We start from the raw sequence: 15,868 nt of genomic DNA on the forward strand, positions 1-15,868 counted from the left end.
TACAGTGGAACCCTAACTTTACATTTCCCTGCATTATGCACTTAATCTTAATGGTTCCAATTGTGTAAAATTTTATAAAAATTTCCCGGATTTGACAGTTTTCTGCATTTTAAATTCTTTCACCTCAATCCCTTGAAAAATGTAAAAACGAGGTTCCACAGTATATAAGCGTGTATGAAGGGTGTAGAAAAAAAACAACTACCATTTAATAATAAATGCATATTACGCTCCAATGATATCTTCCCTATCTCTTTCTCCAAAGGTGTTTTATTAACTTTCAATTTTCTTGAAATCTATACAGATATACATCTGTATATGTTACATTTTACATAAATTTTCTCACATTTATAGACTATTTCTGTAAGAAACTTTTGAAAGTAAAAACAAAATATAACATTGTTTAAAAGTTACTCAAAACATATTTTGAATAGATAATATAGAATTAATTAATAAATAGAACCCTATTAGGACCAAAATCATTACAAACTGTGAAATCCGAAATAGAATACTTGTAAAAAAATACCACAATGTGCATATAAATTATTCAATGCTCTTCTCAAGAGTATATAAAAGAATGCAACGTAATTCGACACAAGTACAAGTAAAATTCAGCAAGGACAACATTTAGCAGTTGAAATTTCAAGCAGGTGGTTACAACACATATGCACAACAGGCGCAGTGCGATTATAGCCTATCCTTCATTCACAAAAGAATTTTAGAGTGAACAACAGGGCATGCTGTCCTCCTCCTTATTGCACAATAATTGAAGACTAAAATTGGTAAACGCTGTAAGTGCCAAAATAATTCAAACACTGTTTTCCATGTTAAACTGTGAAGTGTGCCATGCTTTATAATGTGGTAAACGTGAAATGTGGCTGGTAGCTCTCTAAGTAGTTCAAAGGGCATGTAAAGAGTTCACTAGTGTGCATGTTCTTACGGGCTGATGTGCACAGGAGAGGGTTTTTTCTCAACAATGATGCTATTTCCCAACACTTTCGCTTTTGGCACTTACAACGTTTACCACTTTTAGTCCTCAATTGTACGATGGGTTATACCTTTCACTTGTCTGGAAAAGGTTAAAATCTGCATACAATTTGGAAATTTCATAGTTTCACTTGCAATTGACTACACTAAAAAGGTACAAGAAATAGACAATGTAAATCTACCACAAACAATGAATTGGATAAATCTGCCTAACGCTATGCCCAACGTGGATACGGGCAGCGTGGTGCGATGCGAGCAACACGCAGTCGTATCCGATCAAACCTGTAGTCAGCAATGAGCCCATCCCACGTAGACATGTGACGCATGCAATTCGTCCACTCGCAACGTTTGATTTTCAAACATGTTTGTTTTGTATCGCATTTGCCGTCTGGTAGCCAGTCACCAAGAAATATGGAAGGGCTTATTGCAGACGTGCAAAGAAGAAATGTGTTGTGGTATAAAAGAAACCCTCGTTACAAAGATCATTTAATTATTGATAAGGAGTGGGATTCCGTAGCTGAGAGTACAGGAATTGCAAGTAAGTAATAATGGAATACACATACAGTCTTCACTTTTTACTTATGTGAAAGTTGTGAGTGGATGAACAAAAACATTAAATTGTATTCACTGAGAAGTAATCACAGAATACAGTTTGTACATTTTATGCTGCTCTCGAAGCGCGGTTCTTTGCCTTTGAGAGCTGTAGGTTCCTGTCCATCACATTTTCTTCCAAGACGTTTACAAGAGAATCTTTTTCTATGTCAATTATAACATTATGCAGAATGCAAATTGCTTTAACAATATGAACAGCATGCTGTACACTAGTTTCAATTGGTTTCAATAGGATCCTAAATTTCACAGAACTTATGCCGAAAGCACACTCCACTGTCATTCGAGCACGCGATAAACGGTAATTAAAATATGAGGAGGCTGCATTGTTTTGAACTCTTCTTTTAGAATATGGTCTCATAAGATATGTTCGTAATGGAAATGCCTACAATCACAAATGGGGCTTTTTGATGGAAGTTGGGCAGCTGCAACTTGGGACAACTTTCCCATGGCCTTTTTGTATTACTTCAAATATAGCATGATTTTGGGGGAAAATTGTTGAAAATAAATTGAATTGTTATTCTCACTTTTTCAAATGAAGATGAAGTTACTAGAGAGAGGAGTAAATCTCAGTACAAAAACATTATTGTGAACACTCGTATGCGAACTTCACGCGATGCCACTGGTATTGCAATGCAATTTGGGAAAGTAAGGTTAACTATGTAAGAGCTATGGGGTTTGAGAAGAATTTAAATATTGTATAAGTTGGAAACAAGTGGATGCATTATCTCCACAACCTTTTACAGTTGTCCGCAACATGAAGTGAGACAGATCAGAATGAATTGCATAAGCATATTGATTAGCTTGTTCAGACGATGCTGATTTGTAATGAAATGTTGTACACATTTATTAATACTCACAAATGCAGAACAATTCATAAAGGCAGAACAATAATAAATAGGTTTAGACAATGCAATTAGAGTTAGTTAGTTCCTTAGTGAGTATCTCCTCTTTTGATTTCAGAGGATTAAGCTAGAAAGAAATGGCGCAATTTACAAGACCAATTTGTGAAAGAGTTTAAGAAAATTTCAAAATCCAAATCGGACTGCTCCCAAGAATGTGCGGCAATATATCGTGGAAAGTGGCGGTATTTTACGAATCTACTTTTTCTAAAGGATACAGTAGTCCCCAGAGAAACAGAGGGAAATGTTTCATTACAGGCATCAGAAGATAGGCAGGTGTCTGGAATGGTGAGTGACTGTCATGAAGGTGATGACTTGGAAGAAGATGCAAGTGTCAACGAAAACACAAATACTGAACTTTCTCAGGTGAGTTTCAATGAAACACAAACACCATCTACTCCTCCACAACGAACAACACAATCTTCCCCATCCAAAGCAGGTACGTTTCGTCTAAGGAGGAAGAAACCACATGAAGAGACAATTAATTAGAACGCAAACTGCTGGATATTGAGTCCAAAAAACATATTTTCAAAGAATGAATCCCATCCAGCAACTACGAGTTAGAACGAAATTTCAAGAAATATTGATGCAAGAGCTCTCGCAAACTCAATCAGATAGTTTCCAGACTCCTCTTTCAAATTATTCTTTTATGAGTTAAACTACTGCTGCATCGTCTGTTCATTCTAATTTTCCACACATGTCTACACCTGTTTCTCCTGCCAGTTTAGCTTACCCAATACTTCGTCGCCATATTCCTCTGCAAGCTAGGGATGGCCAGATCTGGATCCTAGCGGATCCGAAAATTTTTCGGATCCGGATCCAGAATTTTTGGATCCAGATCCGGTGCTCTCGGATCCAGATCCGGTACTTTCGGATCCGGATCCATTTTGCCATCCCACATGCGCTTCTTTGGAAAGTAAGAATGTGCTTATAACATATTGTTACCTGCTAATATACATATACATACATATATATATATATATATATATATATATATATATAATATACATACACACATATATATATAGTGTGTGTGTGCACGCGTGCAGGATATGTAATTAATTAATACACTTACAAGGGAGGTCTAAGTCTCCCCCTCCGATTTCCATGAAACTTGCAGGGCCCAAATGAAGAAATACGTGTTTTTTTGTTTCGGCAAAAAATTTGTTCTACGGGGCAACCACCTCTCAAATGTTAAGATGAGGACAAATTGAAGTGGTGATCTGGCCCCTGTGTTCCCCTCCGATTTGCATGAAACGTGGCAGGTGTATAGTAGGGATGGCCAGATCCGGATCCTAGCAGATCTGAAATCCAGATCTTTTTTTTTTTATTTGTAGAACTGTAACTGTAGAACAATTGTATAATTTTTGTATAACATTTCTATCTTGTTATATGTGTCAAAGGTTTCATCCTGGAATGGAATGTCTCACATTTATGTGTGTTTTCATTCCCCCCCCCCCAAATGTCAAGATGAGGAGAAATTGAAGTGGGGATCTGACCCCGAAACCAAGTAAATATGGAATAGGAAGAAACAGGGGGCATACAGCCTCTCTATACACCTGTCAAATTTCATGAGAATCTGATGGGGACACAGGGGTCAGATGATCCTCACATCAATTTGTCCTCATCGTGACATTTGATGTGGGTTTTGCCCCCTAAAACAGTTTTTTAGCCGAAACAAAAAAAAAACACGTATTTCTTCCTTTGGACCCCTCTATACACCTGCCAAGTTTCATGAAAATCGGAGGGGGACACAGGGGTCAGATCCTTACTTCAATTTGTCCTCATCTTGACATTTGAGGGGATTTTGCCCCCTAAAACAGATTTTAGCTGAAACAAAAAAACACGTAATTCTTCCTTTGGGCCCCTCTATACACCTGCCACGTTTCATGGAAATCGGAGGAGAACACAGGAGTCAGATCCCCACATCAATTTGGTCTCATCTTGACATTTGAGAGGAGGTTGCCCCTAGAACAATTTTTTTGCCGAAACAAAAAAACACATATTTCTTAATTTGGGCCCGTTTATACACACACCTGCCAAGTTTCATGGAAATCGGAGGGGGACACAAGGGTCAGATCCCCACTTCAATTTGTCCTCATCTTGACAATTGAGTGGGTTTCGCCCTGTAAAACCGTCTTTTTTAGCTGAAACAACAACAAAAAAAAAAAACACGTATTTCTTCTTTTGGGCCCCACTACACACCTGCCAAGTTTCATGGAAATCGGAGGTGGACACAGGGGTCAGATCCTCACTTCAATTTGTCCTCATCTTGACATTTGAGGGGGGTTGGCCCCTAAAACAGTTTTTTAGCCGAAACAAAAAAAGACGTATTTCTTCATTTGGGCCCGTTTATACACACACCTGCCAAGTATCATGGAAATCGGAGGGGGACACAGGGGTCCGATCCTCACTTCAATTTGTCCTCATCTTGACATTTGAGGGGGTTATGCCCCCTAAAACTGTTTTTTAGCTGAAACAAAATACATGTATTTCTTCCATTGGGCCCCACTATACACCTGCCTAGTTTTATGGAAATCGGAGGGACACAGGGGTCAGATCCTCACTTAAATTTGTGCTCATCTTGACATTTGAGGGGGTTTTGCCCCCTAAAACAAAAAAAAAAACACGTATTTTTTCCATTGGGCCCCACTATACACCTGCCAAGTATCATGGAAATCGGAGGTGGACACAGGGGTCAGATCCTCACTTCAATTTGTCTTCATCTTGACATTTGAGGGGGTTTTGCCCCCTAAAACAGTTTTTTAGCTGAAACAAAAAAACACGTAATTCTTCCTTTGGGCCCCATTATACTGCCAAGTTTCATGGAAATTGGAGGGGGATACTTAGATAACCTACCTTCCTTTTTAGTCTTACACTTTGTAATTATTTAACACTGCATATATTATAATGTTTTATAGAACAATTGTACAATTGTATAATTTTTGTATAACATTTCTATCTTGTTATATGTGTTAAAGGTTTCATCCTGGAATGGAATGTCTCACATTTATGTGTTTTCATTTCCAATACATTCGAATGAATACATAATCGTTTCAATGGCATTTACAAAATCACCTCTGACATGTGTGCACGAGTGTGTTAGCCGATGCATAGCAAAGTATTATAGGAACAACACTTGAAAAAAATTCTTGTAGGCCAAACGAAAAATTTCTTTGTAATCGAAGATCATAATACCTTTTAAGGTGTGGTAATATTATAATGGGATTGAGATACGAAACTCTCGGATCCGGATCCAGATCCGAAACTTTCAGACCCGGATTAGGAACTCTCGGATCTGGAACTTTTGGATCTGGAACTTTTGGATCTGGATCCAGATCTGGAACTTTCAGACCCGGATCCGGAATTTTTGGATCCAGATCCAGATCCGTAACTTTTGGATCCGGATCCGTTTGGCCATCCCCACTGCAAGCCTCCCTTCAACTCATGCTACAAATATATACTTTCCAGAAAACAATTAACTCAGCAGCATTCACCAAATGTGTATTCTCAAAATGTATTCCAGCAATAGTGTAATAAAAGTTTCATAATACTAATAATTGAAATCTCAGTCACTTTCCTCAAGGTTAGCAGCAACTTCTCTTCTACAGATATTGGTCTTTGAAAATTTGTGGTGTAATGATAACAAGCACCATCCAATCTTTTCACAATATAGTCAAAGGTGTTTATTGTCATTCTTGTGTACTGATGAATTTCATCTACTCGTAGCCGCAGATACAGATGATGAAACTCTCCATACGACAACCTATTCCTGAAGATTGTGTGCGTCTTTTGTCTGTGACGTCTCGTGTGTTCCTTCAATATTTTCATTTTAATTACACTACTTTCCATTAATAGCACGGAGCGCACCGAACTGGAAGCCAGGTTCGTCGCTGCGTAACGTTGGACACTCCCAGCATTCACACACATATCTGCGGTGCAGTGCTCGCATCGCACGCACCACGTTACGCTGCCCGTATCCATGTTGGACATAGCGTAACACCAACAACTGAGTCCCTGATGTTACACACTGTGTTGGCAATTCTGTTATGCCTAAGTCAACCTTGCCTTTTGTATCATTATTTGAGCAGCTCGGGAGTAAAAATTGATACTGTTCAAAATTAAGTTAACATTGGATGCACATGCTGCACACTAAAGTTGCTACACACTAGTTCCTTCAGTAGCTGCTGATAGCCAGAAACACAAGGGAACATCTAGGTAATCCAATGCAATGGAACTGGATGAACTTTCACTTGTGTTTCTCCTCGGTTTCATACTTTCTGGGTTATCAGATTTTACACCCACGCCACTCCTTTACAAAACGAACATAAATAAATACAACTTTAAAATTTTCAAGAAGTTGGAATTACTGCTTTTCTTACAACTACCTCTTACCTAAAGGAGATGATTTGTTTGGTGGAAGAAAGGGCAAGGGTAGTTCACAGGTGAATGGGAAAGGCTCAAAGAATTCTTGTACAGAGGGAAAATCCCCATTTCTTGGTGTAAATATTTTGTCCACATGATAATGCAGATTATGGGTCACTGCCACATCATGTGGAAAAGTATCCAGAAATGGACGATCTAGCTTTCCTGTGAGGTTTATAAATAAGTTGCCAGCCATTTCATCACAAGTTGTCCTGGAAAATACAAATAAAAAATATGCTTGTTAATTATATATTGATAAAATTGAGTGAACGAATCAATAAACACATTTGGTTTTGAGAATGACTTCCTAAAATGTGAGACATTCAACTAAGGAATTAAATCATTGTGTAGTGTTTAATAATATTTTTCTTCGCTAAAAATCAATATGCCCCTGTTTTCTTACATCAAACAGATGAATTATGCACCACCTGGATTTTCCTTCTATCTCTGAAACCCCAGGTCTATAAACTACACCACAGTAATCAAATAATGACCGCAATAATAGGGTTATCAGACCACCATAAGGAAAAAGGAAAAATGTAGAATACATGTCATTCACAGTAAACATTCCATATTATTAGAACATGTTAGCAAATAATGTAAAATTGACACATTTTCAGTGTAAAAAAATAACGTTTTTGAATGCTTTCCTAAATACAAAATTCCAAGGAAAAGAACCTTCAGCCAAAAGTCTCCACGCACCTTCCCCTCCATTGGTTCAACTTTGGCCATGAGGAAGAATGCTTCACACAACCCCTCTCCTCCAGCAGTAGCACAATGCACAGTCTCATGGTCTACAGAGGCTCTTTTGCCTGTGGTTCCTATATACATGTGTTTTTATCTGTACTTTCCACAGGAGACAACTCAAAATTTTAGGTTTAGTCAAAATATTCTTTGAAACTATGAACAGTCAAACAATTTTAGATACTCTATAAAAGTAGTCCCCTGTGCTTTGGATCACGCCATGAAGGCCCCACATTTTCTTGACCACGGCCGAAGGGGATGTGATCAGCACCATGCGCCTGGCTGCCTTTACCCCACCCCCTCTCCAGTTTCCTCCAGGTAACCACTTTATACAATGCTGGGTGGACAGGGGAGTCACTTGAACCGGTAGAAAAAAATCCCGGTTCTCCCCTGCTGGGGATCAAACCCAGGTCTTTTGCATGGTAGTCAGATGCCTTTAACGACTCATACTGTATATGAACTTTATTTCTCTGAGCAGTCCATTGTGCTGACAATAATGCAAATACACTCTCAACATTTGCATTATGACCTGGAATGGCAAACAATATTCAGCAATTAACATAACTTGAGGCAATATGAAAGCATAACCTGCAATGGTTATGAACTTTCATTTGGAGTGGTTTGTTCAATAACTTTGTTCAGTATGAGGACTGATCAACAAAGAGTGAGACTGATTTTTCTGTGCAGATGTTTATTGCTCTGGTGGAAGGGTTACATTACATTTTTCAAAGCAGTCCCCTACCCCCACCCAAATTGAATCCACTTATGACAATGTTTCTACCAATCTGCAAACACATGATGTAAGCCATTATTCGTGAGATCTTGAGAATCAAGTCACATTTCTTCAACACTACTTGAGTGTCCACAAAACAATAGCCCAGCAGCTTTGACTTAAGTGCAGGGAACAGAAAAAGTTACAGGGGCCCACGTCTAGGATATAAGGTGAATGTGGTACACAGGTGATGTTCAATTTAGTCAAATATGTGTGCCTTGATGTAATTTGCCACATGATGTTGCGCATTGCCATGATGAAGTCGCCACGCCACCCATTTCGATGAAGTTGTGGTCGTTTCTTGGCAATGTGTCTCCTCAGTGTCGTCAACACTGACGTGTAGTATTCTACTGTAACATTAGTGTGTGGATGAACTGTGTGCTGGTACACCATTCTCTTACAGTCAAGGAAAGTGATCACCATTCCCTTGCGTGCAAATGGAACAACTTTCGCCTTTTCCACTGATGGAGACCCTGGCAATTTCCATTCTGTGCGGCTTGTTTTCCTTTTGGGTCATAGTGCTGCACCCATGAGTCATCACAGGTGATAACTGATTCCAGAAAAACATCACCTCCATCACTAAAGAGATGTGTCCATTTGATTGTTGCATACTGCTCCTCACCTCCATTATATGTTATGTGAAACGCATGCATTGCCTAGAACAAAGAGCGTTGCTGCCAAGAAAAGTATTATGTATGAAACCCCACTCTTGTCCAACATGCACATTACAAATTTGTAATGATACAGAACACTATGCAAAAAAATCAGTCTCTCTCTTTGTTGATCAGCCCTCAAATACCTGCTTCAGTGGTTTATGTAGAATATTCAATTTGGGGGTGCAACGGTAAATTTACAACCAAAATAACTGCAAATTGGCCATTCGTGAAAACTTTTAGGGGCTGCTGAGGAAACTTTGAGGGAAGTTGGGGTGTGTGGATAAATCACTGCTTTGCCTTACAATCAAAATATTAAATAACAATGGGAAACACCTGGTATTGAAGAGTGTCATCAACAGAATGTGGCCTCATAACTTTGTTCTAACAGAACACACATTTTTTCCCCCTGGCAATGTGTTAAACAAAATAAATTTCACTATTGAGTTTGGAAGTGCAGTCCACAGACTTGTACTTACATGATATTTCTGTGTGATCTCTTTGTTCAATCAAACCATGTATTTTCATAATTATGTGATGCTTCAAAATGATGCCTGGTAACCCTACACAATAAGAACCCAGCAAGTTTTAGTTTAACCTCTTCAGACATAATTTTGAGACCTATATCAATCCTGAGATAGAGAATACTTTTCTACACAGTCCACTGTGTGATGTGTTCAGTTCAAGAGAACTGTCAATAAAAAGAAGAAGAAAAAAACAACAGGTTTTTATGTTGCAGTATGTTCCGTGTATTTTCAAGACCATGTTCATGGATTTGTTCGGATTTCCTACCAGATCAGTTTATCTGAATCACACCAACTGCAATTTTTTCCCCAATTCATCATTCAACATATTAACATGATGTCTGTTTTTGGAGTAGTTGGTAAATATCACTGTGTCATCATAACAGAAATAATATATACACATTTGTATTGCTTTAACTAAATCTGAGGTAACATAATTAAGCCAAGTTTCCATATTAGTTAAGTTCTTCGTTTGAGGAAGACCCTGACAGAGGGTAGAAACATTACATATAAAAGTGTTTTTAAATCTTAATAAACTGCTTTGGTGAGCAACTTTAGTGTTTTTAAAACTGAGGTGTATAATGTAAACAATAATGGTCCTAATTTTGTTCCACGAGGTACCCCAGTTTTTACTGGTAGAGATTCTAAATATGATTGTGTGGTGCCAGGCATTTGTACTCTGGCATCTGCTTGTAAGATATGAATTGAACCATTTTATTGCGAATGGGATGAAATTATAACAACAGAGTTAAGCTAAAAGTAGATCATGACTGTGAGAGGTTCATCAGAGGTGAGGATGACCCTTACACAATGACGTCACAAAAGCCCCAGCACTAGGCAACAACTTCCCCAAAAACACAACTGGCTTTAAAATAATTATGCATATGGTGTGATAACAATGGGATAACCATTAACGCAGAAAAATCATCTGTAATTGTGTTCCACAGAAGATTACACTCTCCAGTTGTGTTAGACATTAATGGATCATACATAAAACAAAGTAGGACATTCAAATTTCTTGCCATGATGTTGGATGATAAAATGAAATGCCCATGGAGGACACATGGAAGTAAAGGTGCTCAAGTAATTTGCCTCACAGTCAAGAAAGATCCTAGACTACTCCACATTGTTCACAAGCAAATGCTAAACTCAAGAATAGTATATGGCTCTTTCTTGATTAACAATAACCTAAATTGGGCATTTGGAAAAATATTCAATACAATATCATAGTTTATGTAGAATCTTTGGTCTATGGAAAGGGACACCAAAACAGGCTACGTTTGTAGAACTAGGAGAACCACCATTTCATCTAGGGGCACAATATCTTGCGAGAAAATTCTTAATGAAAAATATATCTTCCATATAAAGTCCAATAATAACAAAATTATCAATTTTACAATCCTTAATGTCATCAAACCGTACAGCTAAATATAAATTAAATCTTCCATCCTTATGCACAGCTCGATTAAGGATTTCGCACCGAAAGTTATTAGATTTTCAACGTCTCAGTGCTTCACGACAGACTATTTTAAATTAGCAACAGTTCTTCTCGTTCACTTTCCTCCATATCCAGATAAAGATACACGAATGTCAATGCCAAGTATGGTGAATAACATATTCATGGAATATGCACATTCTGTAATTTCTATGCTACTGCTTATACTCACGAAATAATTAGTCGCGATGATTTATGTGAGGTTAAAATGTTGGGGAGAAGTGTAGAAATTGTTCATTAACGTGTAAAAGTTGTAAAATACGCTTTCCTATTCTCACAATGATTCTCCGTATACAAGTATGGGAACAATATTTGTTGATATGAACAATTGACGTTCGCAATTAGTTACACTGTCTACAGCGTTGCCACACTGTTGATTTCATACTTAAAGAGCATGGATCGTGTAAGAATGGCGGACTACAAGTAAGTTTGGCAACAATGCATCAATTGTAAAATTGCAGGATACAAAAATTGCATCTTCGATGCAGAACATTTGCCGTTAAAGTGCTACGAAAATAAGATTTTTTATCGGTTCGTTATCACAATTAGCACAAAACCATTCACGGATAGCCCCACTGACCATTCTTGGTAAGGTTAGGTTAAGCAAACATAGTTAAAATTTGGGGTCGTAAAACCATGCACAGGTAGCCCCACAAACTATTGACGGATAGCCCCACAAACCATTCAAGGTAAGGTAAGGTTAGGTTAGGCAAGCATAGTTAAAATTTGAGATCGTAGTAATGTCAGGAATATATATTTTGTTCCTTAAGTATTCGAAACGCAAAGTCTTGTGATAAATAATGAGCAATCCTGCATTGTCGGTTGTGATCACGGATCCCCTTATTTTTCAATTTCTACACGTGACCCCCAAATATTAACTTCAAATTCGTGATTAGGAGGCCTGAATTAGTGAGTATGCAAAATATTACAAAAATCGAGGAGGGGTTCGTTCTTGTAAATTCGCTCCGAAAATTTTATTTATATATATATATATATATATATATACAGATGCATCAAAGTTCGCAGGTGGTAACACTGAAGCTGCAATATATGCAATCGTATTGAGACAAACTTTTACTAAGCGGGTGAACCTCGAAATAATGGCAACTCTCTTGTATTTGGGTTATAATGACCAGTGCTCGAAAAATTTTCTTCAAAGCTAGGTGCCAGCTCAGAAAATCAGGCACCAGGAAACCACCTATTAGCAATTGTGCATACTACGTACAGTATGTTTCAAAAATTGTGAAATCCAAACTTTGAAAATATATATCATGAAAATCGTAAGAGATATTTACACCGGGTTTTCTGCACTAAACTAATCCTGTAGGCTATCACTGGGTTCATAAATTTATGTTAGCATTTACCTAAACAAAAGCAATTATTATTATTTTAAAAATCATTGTTAATTTGCTGAAAACATCTGAGAACTGATTTTCAACAATAAATACCAATTCAAACAATTTGTGGCATCATTTGTTGGTGTTTGACTGGTTTTAAAACAGTTGCTTTGTGAGGCTTTATAATGCAGAAAACCCGGTGTAAATATCTCTTACAGTTTTCATGATATACATTACCAAAGTTCGGATTATGTGACTTTTGCAACTCTCTGTATAAGATTCTGAGCATCACGGTATTCAAAACATCGCTAAATTATTTGAGAAAGCAGGAAATGGAGGACAAAGGGTAAGAAATTGTTACTGACTCTATGGAATGTTCACAATGTCGATAAAAAAAATATAATAATTTGCTAACTTACGATGTACTGTAATTTGAACTTAGAATCATAAAAATTTCGTACATATTACAGCAAAAGATCAGTCGCCAGGTTAAAAATTTTAGTCGCCATGGCGACCGGAATTTTTCGAGCCCTGATAATGACCTAAAAGACTGCAAAGGCAAGGATGGCATTAGAAAAGCATATTACCTGTCTCGCTCTTGAAGCGTGGATCGAAGAGTTTCTAAATTAACTCTCACTCACTTGTTGAAGTTCGTCTCTTAAATTGTCTCTCAGCTTCACAGCACTTCACTCCCAAACTAGTTTCTAAAACTCACGTTCACTGTTCATAAGCCAGCCTGAATCTCCTTCAAAATCAACCTCACTCTCCCCCTCCCAAACACTCAAAACCCCTTTTCTTAGTCCCGAACCACTCTCCTGTTCTCTTCCTTTCCTAACCCCAAGACCAACTCTCTCCTGCAAGATGCAACTTGCATCCACCCTGATCAAAACTCTCCCCTTTTTCTCTCTCTTCCCATTTTCCTCTGCAAATACTGGCGAATGCTTTTCGCTGAGCTGGTGCTGAAGTTAACACATTCCTTATATTTCCTGCCAGGCTACCTAGCTAAACGTAACTCGAATATGAAAATGAGGGATATGTAACACAATAATCTAATGAAAAACAAAATCTACCCATTACCAGCAGAATTTTCAATATTCATGGTGGAAGCGCTTACAGGAGGAAAAATTGAAGAGGGTAGTGATCACCACTGATTCAGTGTTAGTCTTATACTTTTTGGAGTCGATAACAGCCGATTACAAATGTAGACTGGTACATTGATAAAACAAAAATTTTGTATCACAAAATAACCAAATCAGGTTACAGTATTTATTTTGTCTGACATCCTGGGTATACATCCATAGAAGGAAACCACATAACAGACACAATATCCAAGTACACAGCTGAAGAATCAAGTCACCGATTGATTCGTATTAAATTTTCTGCAAAAGCGCTAGTCACATGCTGAAACAGAATAATTGAAAACTTGGAGGAAACAATGGCTAATTACAGGAAAGACTAATGGGGAAAAAATACTATTCAATTCAACCACTTATACCAAAATTACCTTGGTATCAAGACATTATTCTTTCAAGAAATTCTTTAACATCTCTTCTTACACCCTAGCCCCTAAACACTTGTACACTAGGAAGATTGTGTAATCTTCAATCTGTCAGTATGGTTCAACTGAAGAAACACCTGATCATCTTAATGTAACTACGCATGGTTATTTCGGTAAAAATCTGATAGTCCCCGGACACCTATAATTTTTCTTTTCGTGATTTTTTGACATTCGTACTTTACCCCCATCTGCTTCGCGGAACATTCTTGAAGGTGCATTCACGTTTTTTTGATGAAAGTAATTGCAATTTTTTTCTAAAAAAAAAAAAAAATTTGTAACTGAAGAACGTACGTTTCCGGAAATGGTTTTTAAGAAAAGTAAAAAACTCACGGGAATTACACACATCTAGATATGATTATTATACATACATATTCAAAAACATATACTTATTCAAAAGTTATTTACATGCACACCGTATGTTACCTTTATAATAATGCAGAAATCAACACATGGAGCAACTTGAACTTGAATGCATTACCAGGGGTCTCTGTTATCGCACAACACTTCTGCAACCTTGTGTTGTGACGTCAGAAGAAGTTAAGTTAAGTTAGGTCTGTTAGGTTTGATTATATTAGCATAAACACACTGCAACTTTATTTATTATTCTAGGAGAGCTAAACATAGCTAGCCTGACCTAACAACTTGGGCATTTAGCCCAAAAATAAAATCAGTCTCAATGTTGTGAAAGTGTTGTGCAATAAGAGTGACCCGAACCCAGCCTGGATGGATCTGTCGATTTAGCGCAGCGGTAGAGGCATATCGGCCAGATGGTTATGCCTGCGTAGTATAATCGTATAATCTGTGGTTATGCCCTTCCTTGCTTTTCCGTTTTGACTAGGGGTCTGGAAATTTTCGGGACGGGAAATGTTTGAAATTTCCCGAAGTTCTGAAACTCTCGAATTCTACAAGTCATTTTCAACTTAAGTGATTGTTTTTGCATTTTTGGAATAAAAACAAACAATTTCCGATAAGTTCCAGACATTTGCATAGCAGAAAACGTCGAAAATTAACAAGTTTTTAAACTGACCATTCGGTATTTCCCGACTGCTCGGGATCCCGCACACCCCTAGTTTTGACCCTTGGCCAGCGCCTGATAACTTCCCGCAGAAAATAATGGAGGGATTCTTGACATCCTATGATCTTTGGTTAATATGAAGAAAAAAAACGCAGAAATCTTCCTCCTGTTTTTTTATCCTGCTGCGGGAAGGAATTAGAAAGTGGAATTGCTCATTGAAGTTGATGACTATGGTAGCAGTGTTGCCACATGAAGGGAAATTTCCCTTTTTGAAGGGAAATGTGGAGCTAATTTTAAATGAAAAGGGAAATTCGATTAAAAATAGCGAATTTTCAGGGAAATTTTAAGACAGACTAAACATTAATTGAATGGCTTATTGCAGAAAGGGACCTGAGTCACTTTTGCACAATTCTGAGAAAAACAAGAAAAATTGTATAATATTGATTGTGTAAGAAAGAAATGGGCCGTTGTTGGCTCAAATATTCAGCATAAAGAAAAGTTAATTTTGCAACTCTCAATGCGCCCCCCTGCAGTTTGCTGCTAGAGACAGTGGAGATGAAAAGGTTGTGACTCCAGTACCTTTCTGCAATAAAAGTGGAAACTTTGAGAAATAAGATGAGAAATATCCTACAAACGCCCATTTGTCGTTGCCGCATAAGCCAGGTTAGGTTAGATTATGTTATATATGCCACAGAAAATTATAGATTCATCAATGAATGACAGTGTACTGCACTTTCTGGACTTTATTGCCGGTGTTTGAAGTACAATAATGTACGAGCTCATACATGCATGTGTTACTCTACATCTGAGTCTGTTTCATTGCCATGTGTAGTGGGCCACTGAAGAATAT

The 15,868-nt window shown here is 37.7% G+C and overlaps 1 protein-coding gene across 1 annotated transcript in view; it reads right to left on the reverse strand.

Moving 5' to 3' along the window:
• TAF1C-like (TATA box-binding protein-associated factor RNA polymerase I subunit C-like) overlaps nt 1-14,510 on the reverse strand; it is a 49,293-nt gene extending 34,783 nt beyond the window's left edge. Inside the window, exons 1-2 of the mRNA XM_083119813.1 lie at nt 14,427-14,510; nt 6,891-7,132 (exon numbers count right to left, since the gene is read on the reverse strand). Coding sequence (XP_082975939.1) covers nt 6,891-7,116 — 226 coding nt within the window. The 5' untranslated portion in view covers nt 7,117-7,132; nt 14,427-14,510. The remainder of the gene's footprint in view (nt 1-6,890; nt 7,133-14,426) is intronic.
• Nucleotides 14,511-15,868: the final 1,358 nt, after the last annotated feature.

This window comes from Lepisma saccharinum, chromosome 3, assembly GCF_977018435.1.
Source record: "Lepisma saccharinum chromosome 3, izLepSacc3.1, whole genome shotgun sequence".
Classification (NCBI taxonomy): Eukaryota; Metazoa; Arthropoda; class Insecta; order Zygentoma; family Lepismatidae; genus Lepisma; species Lepisma saccharinum.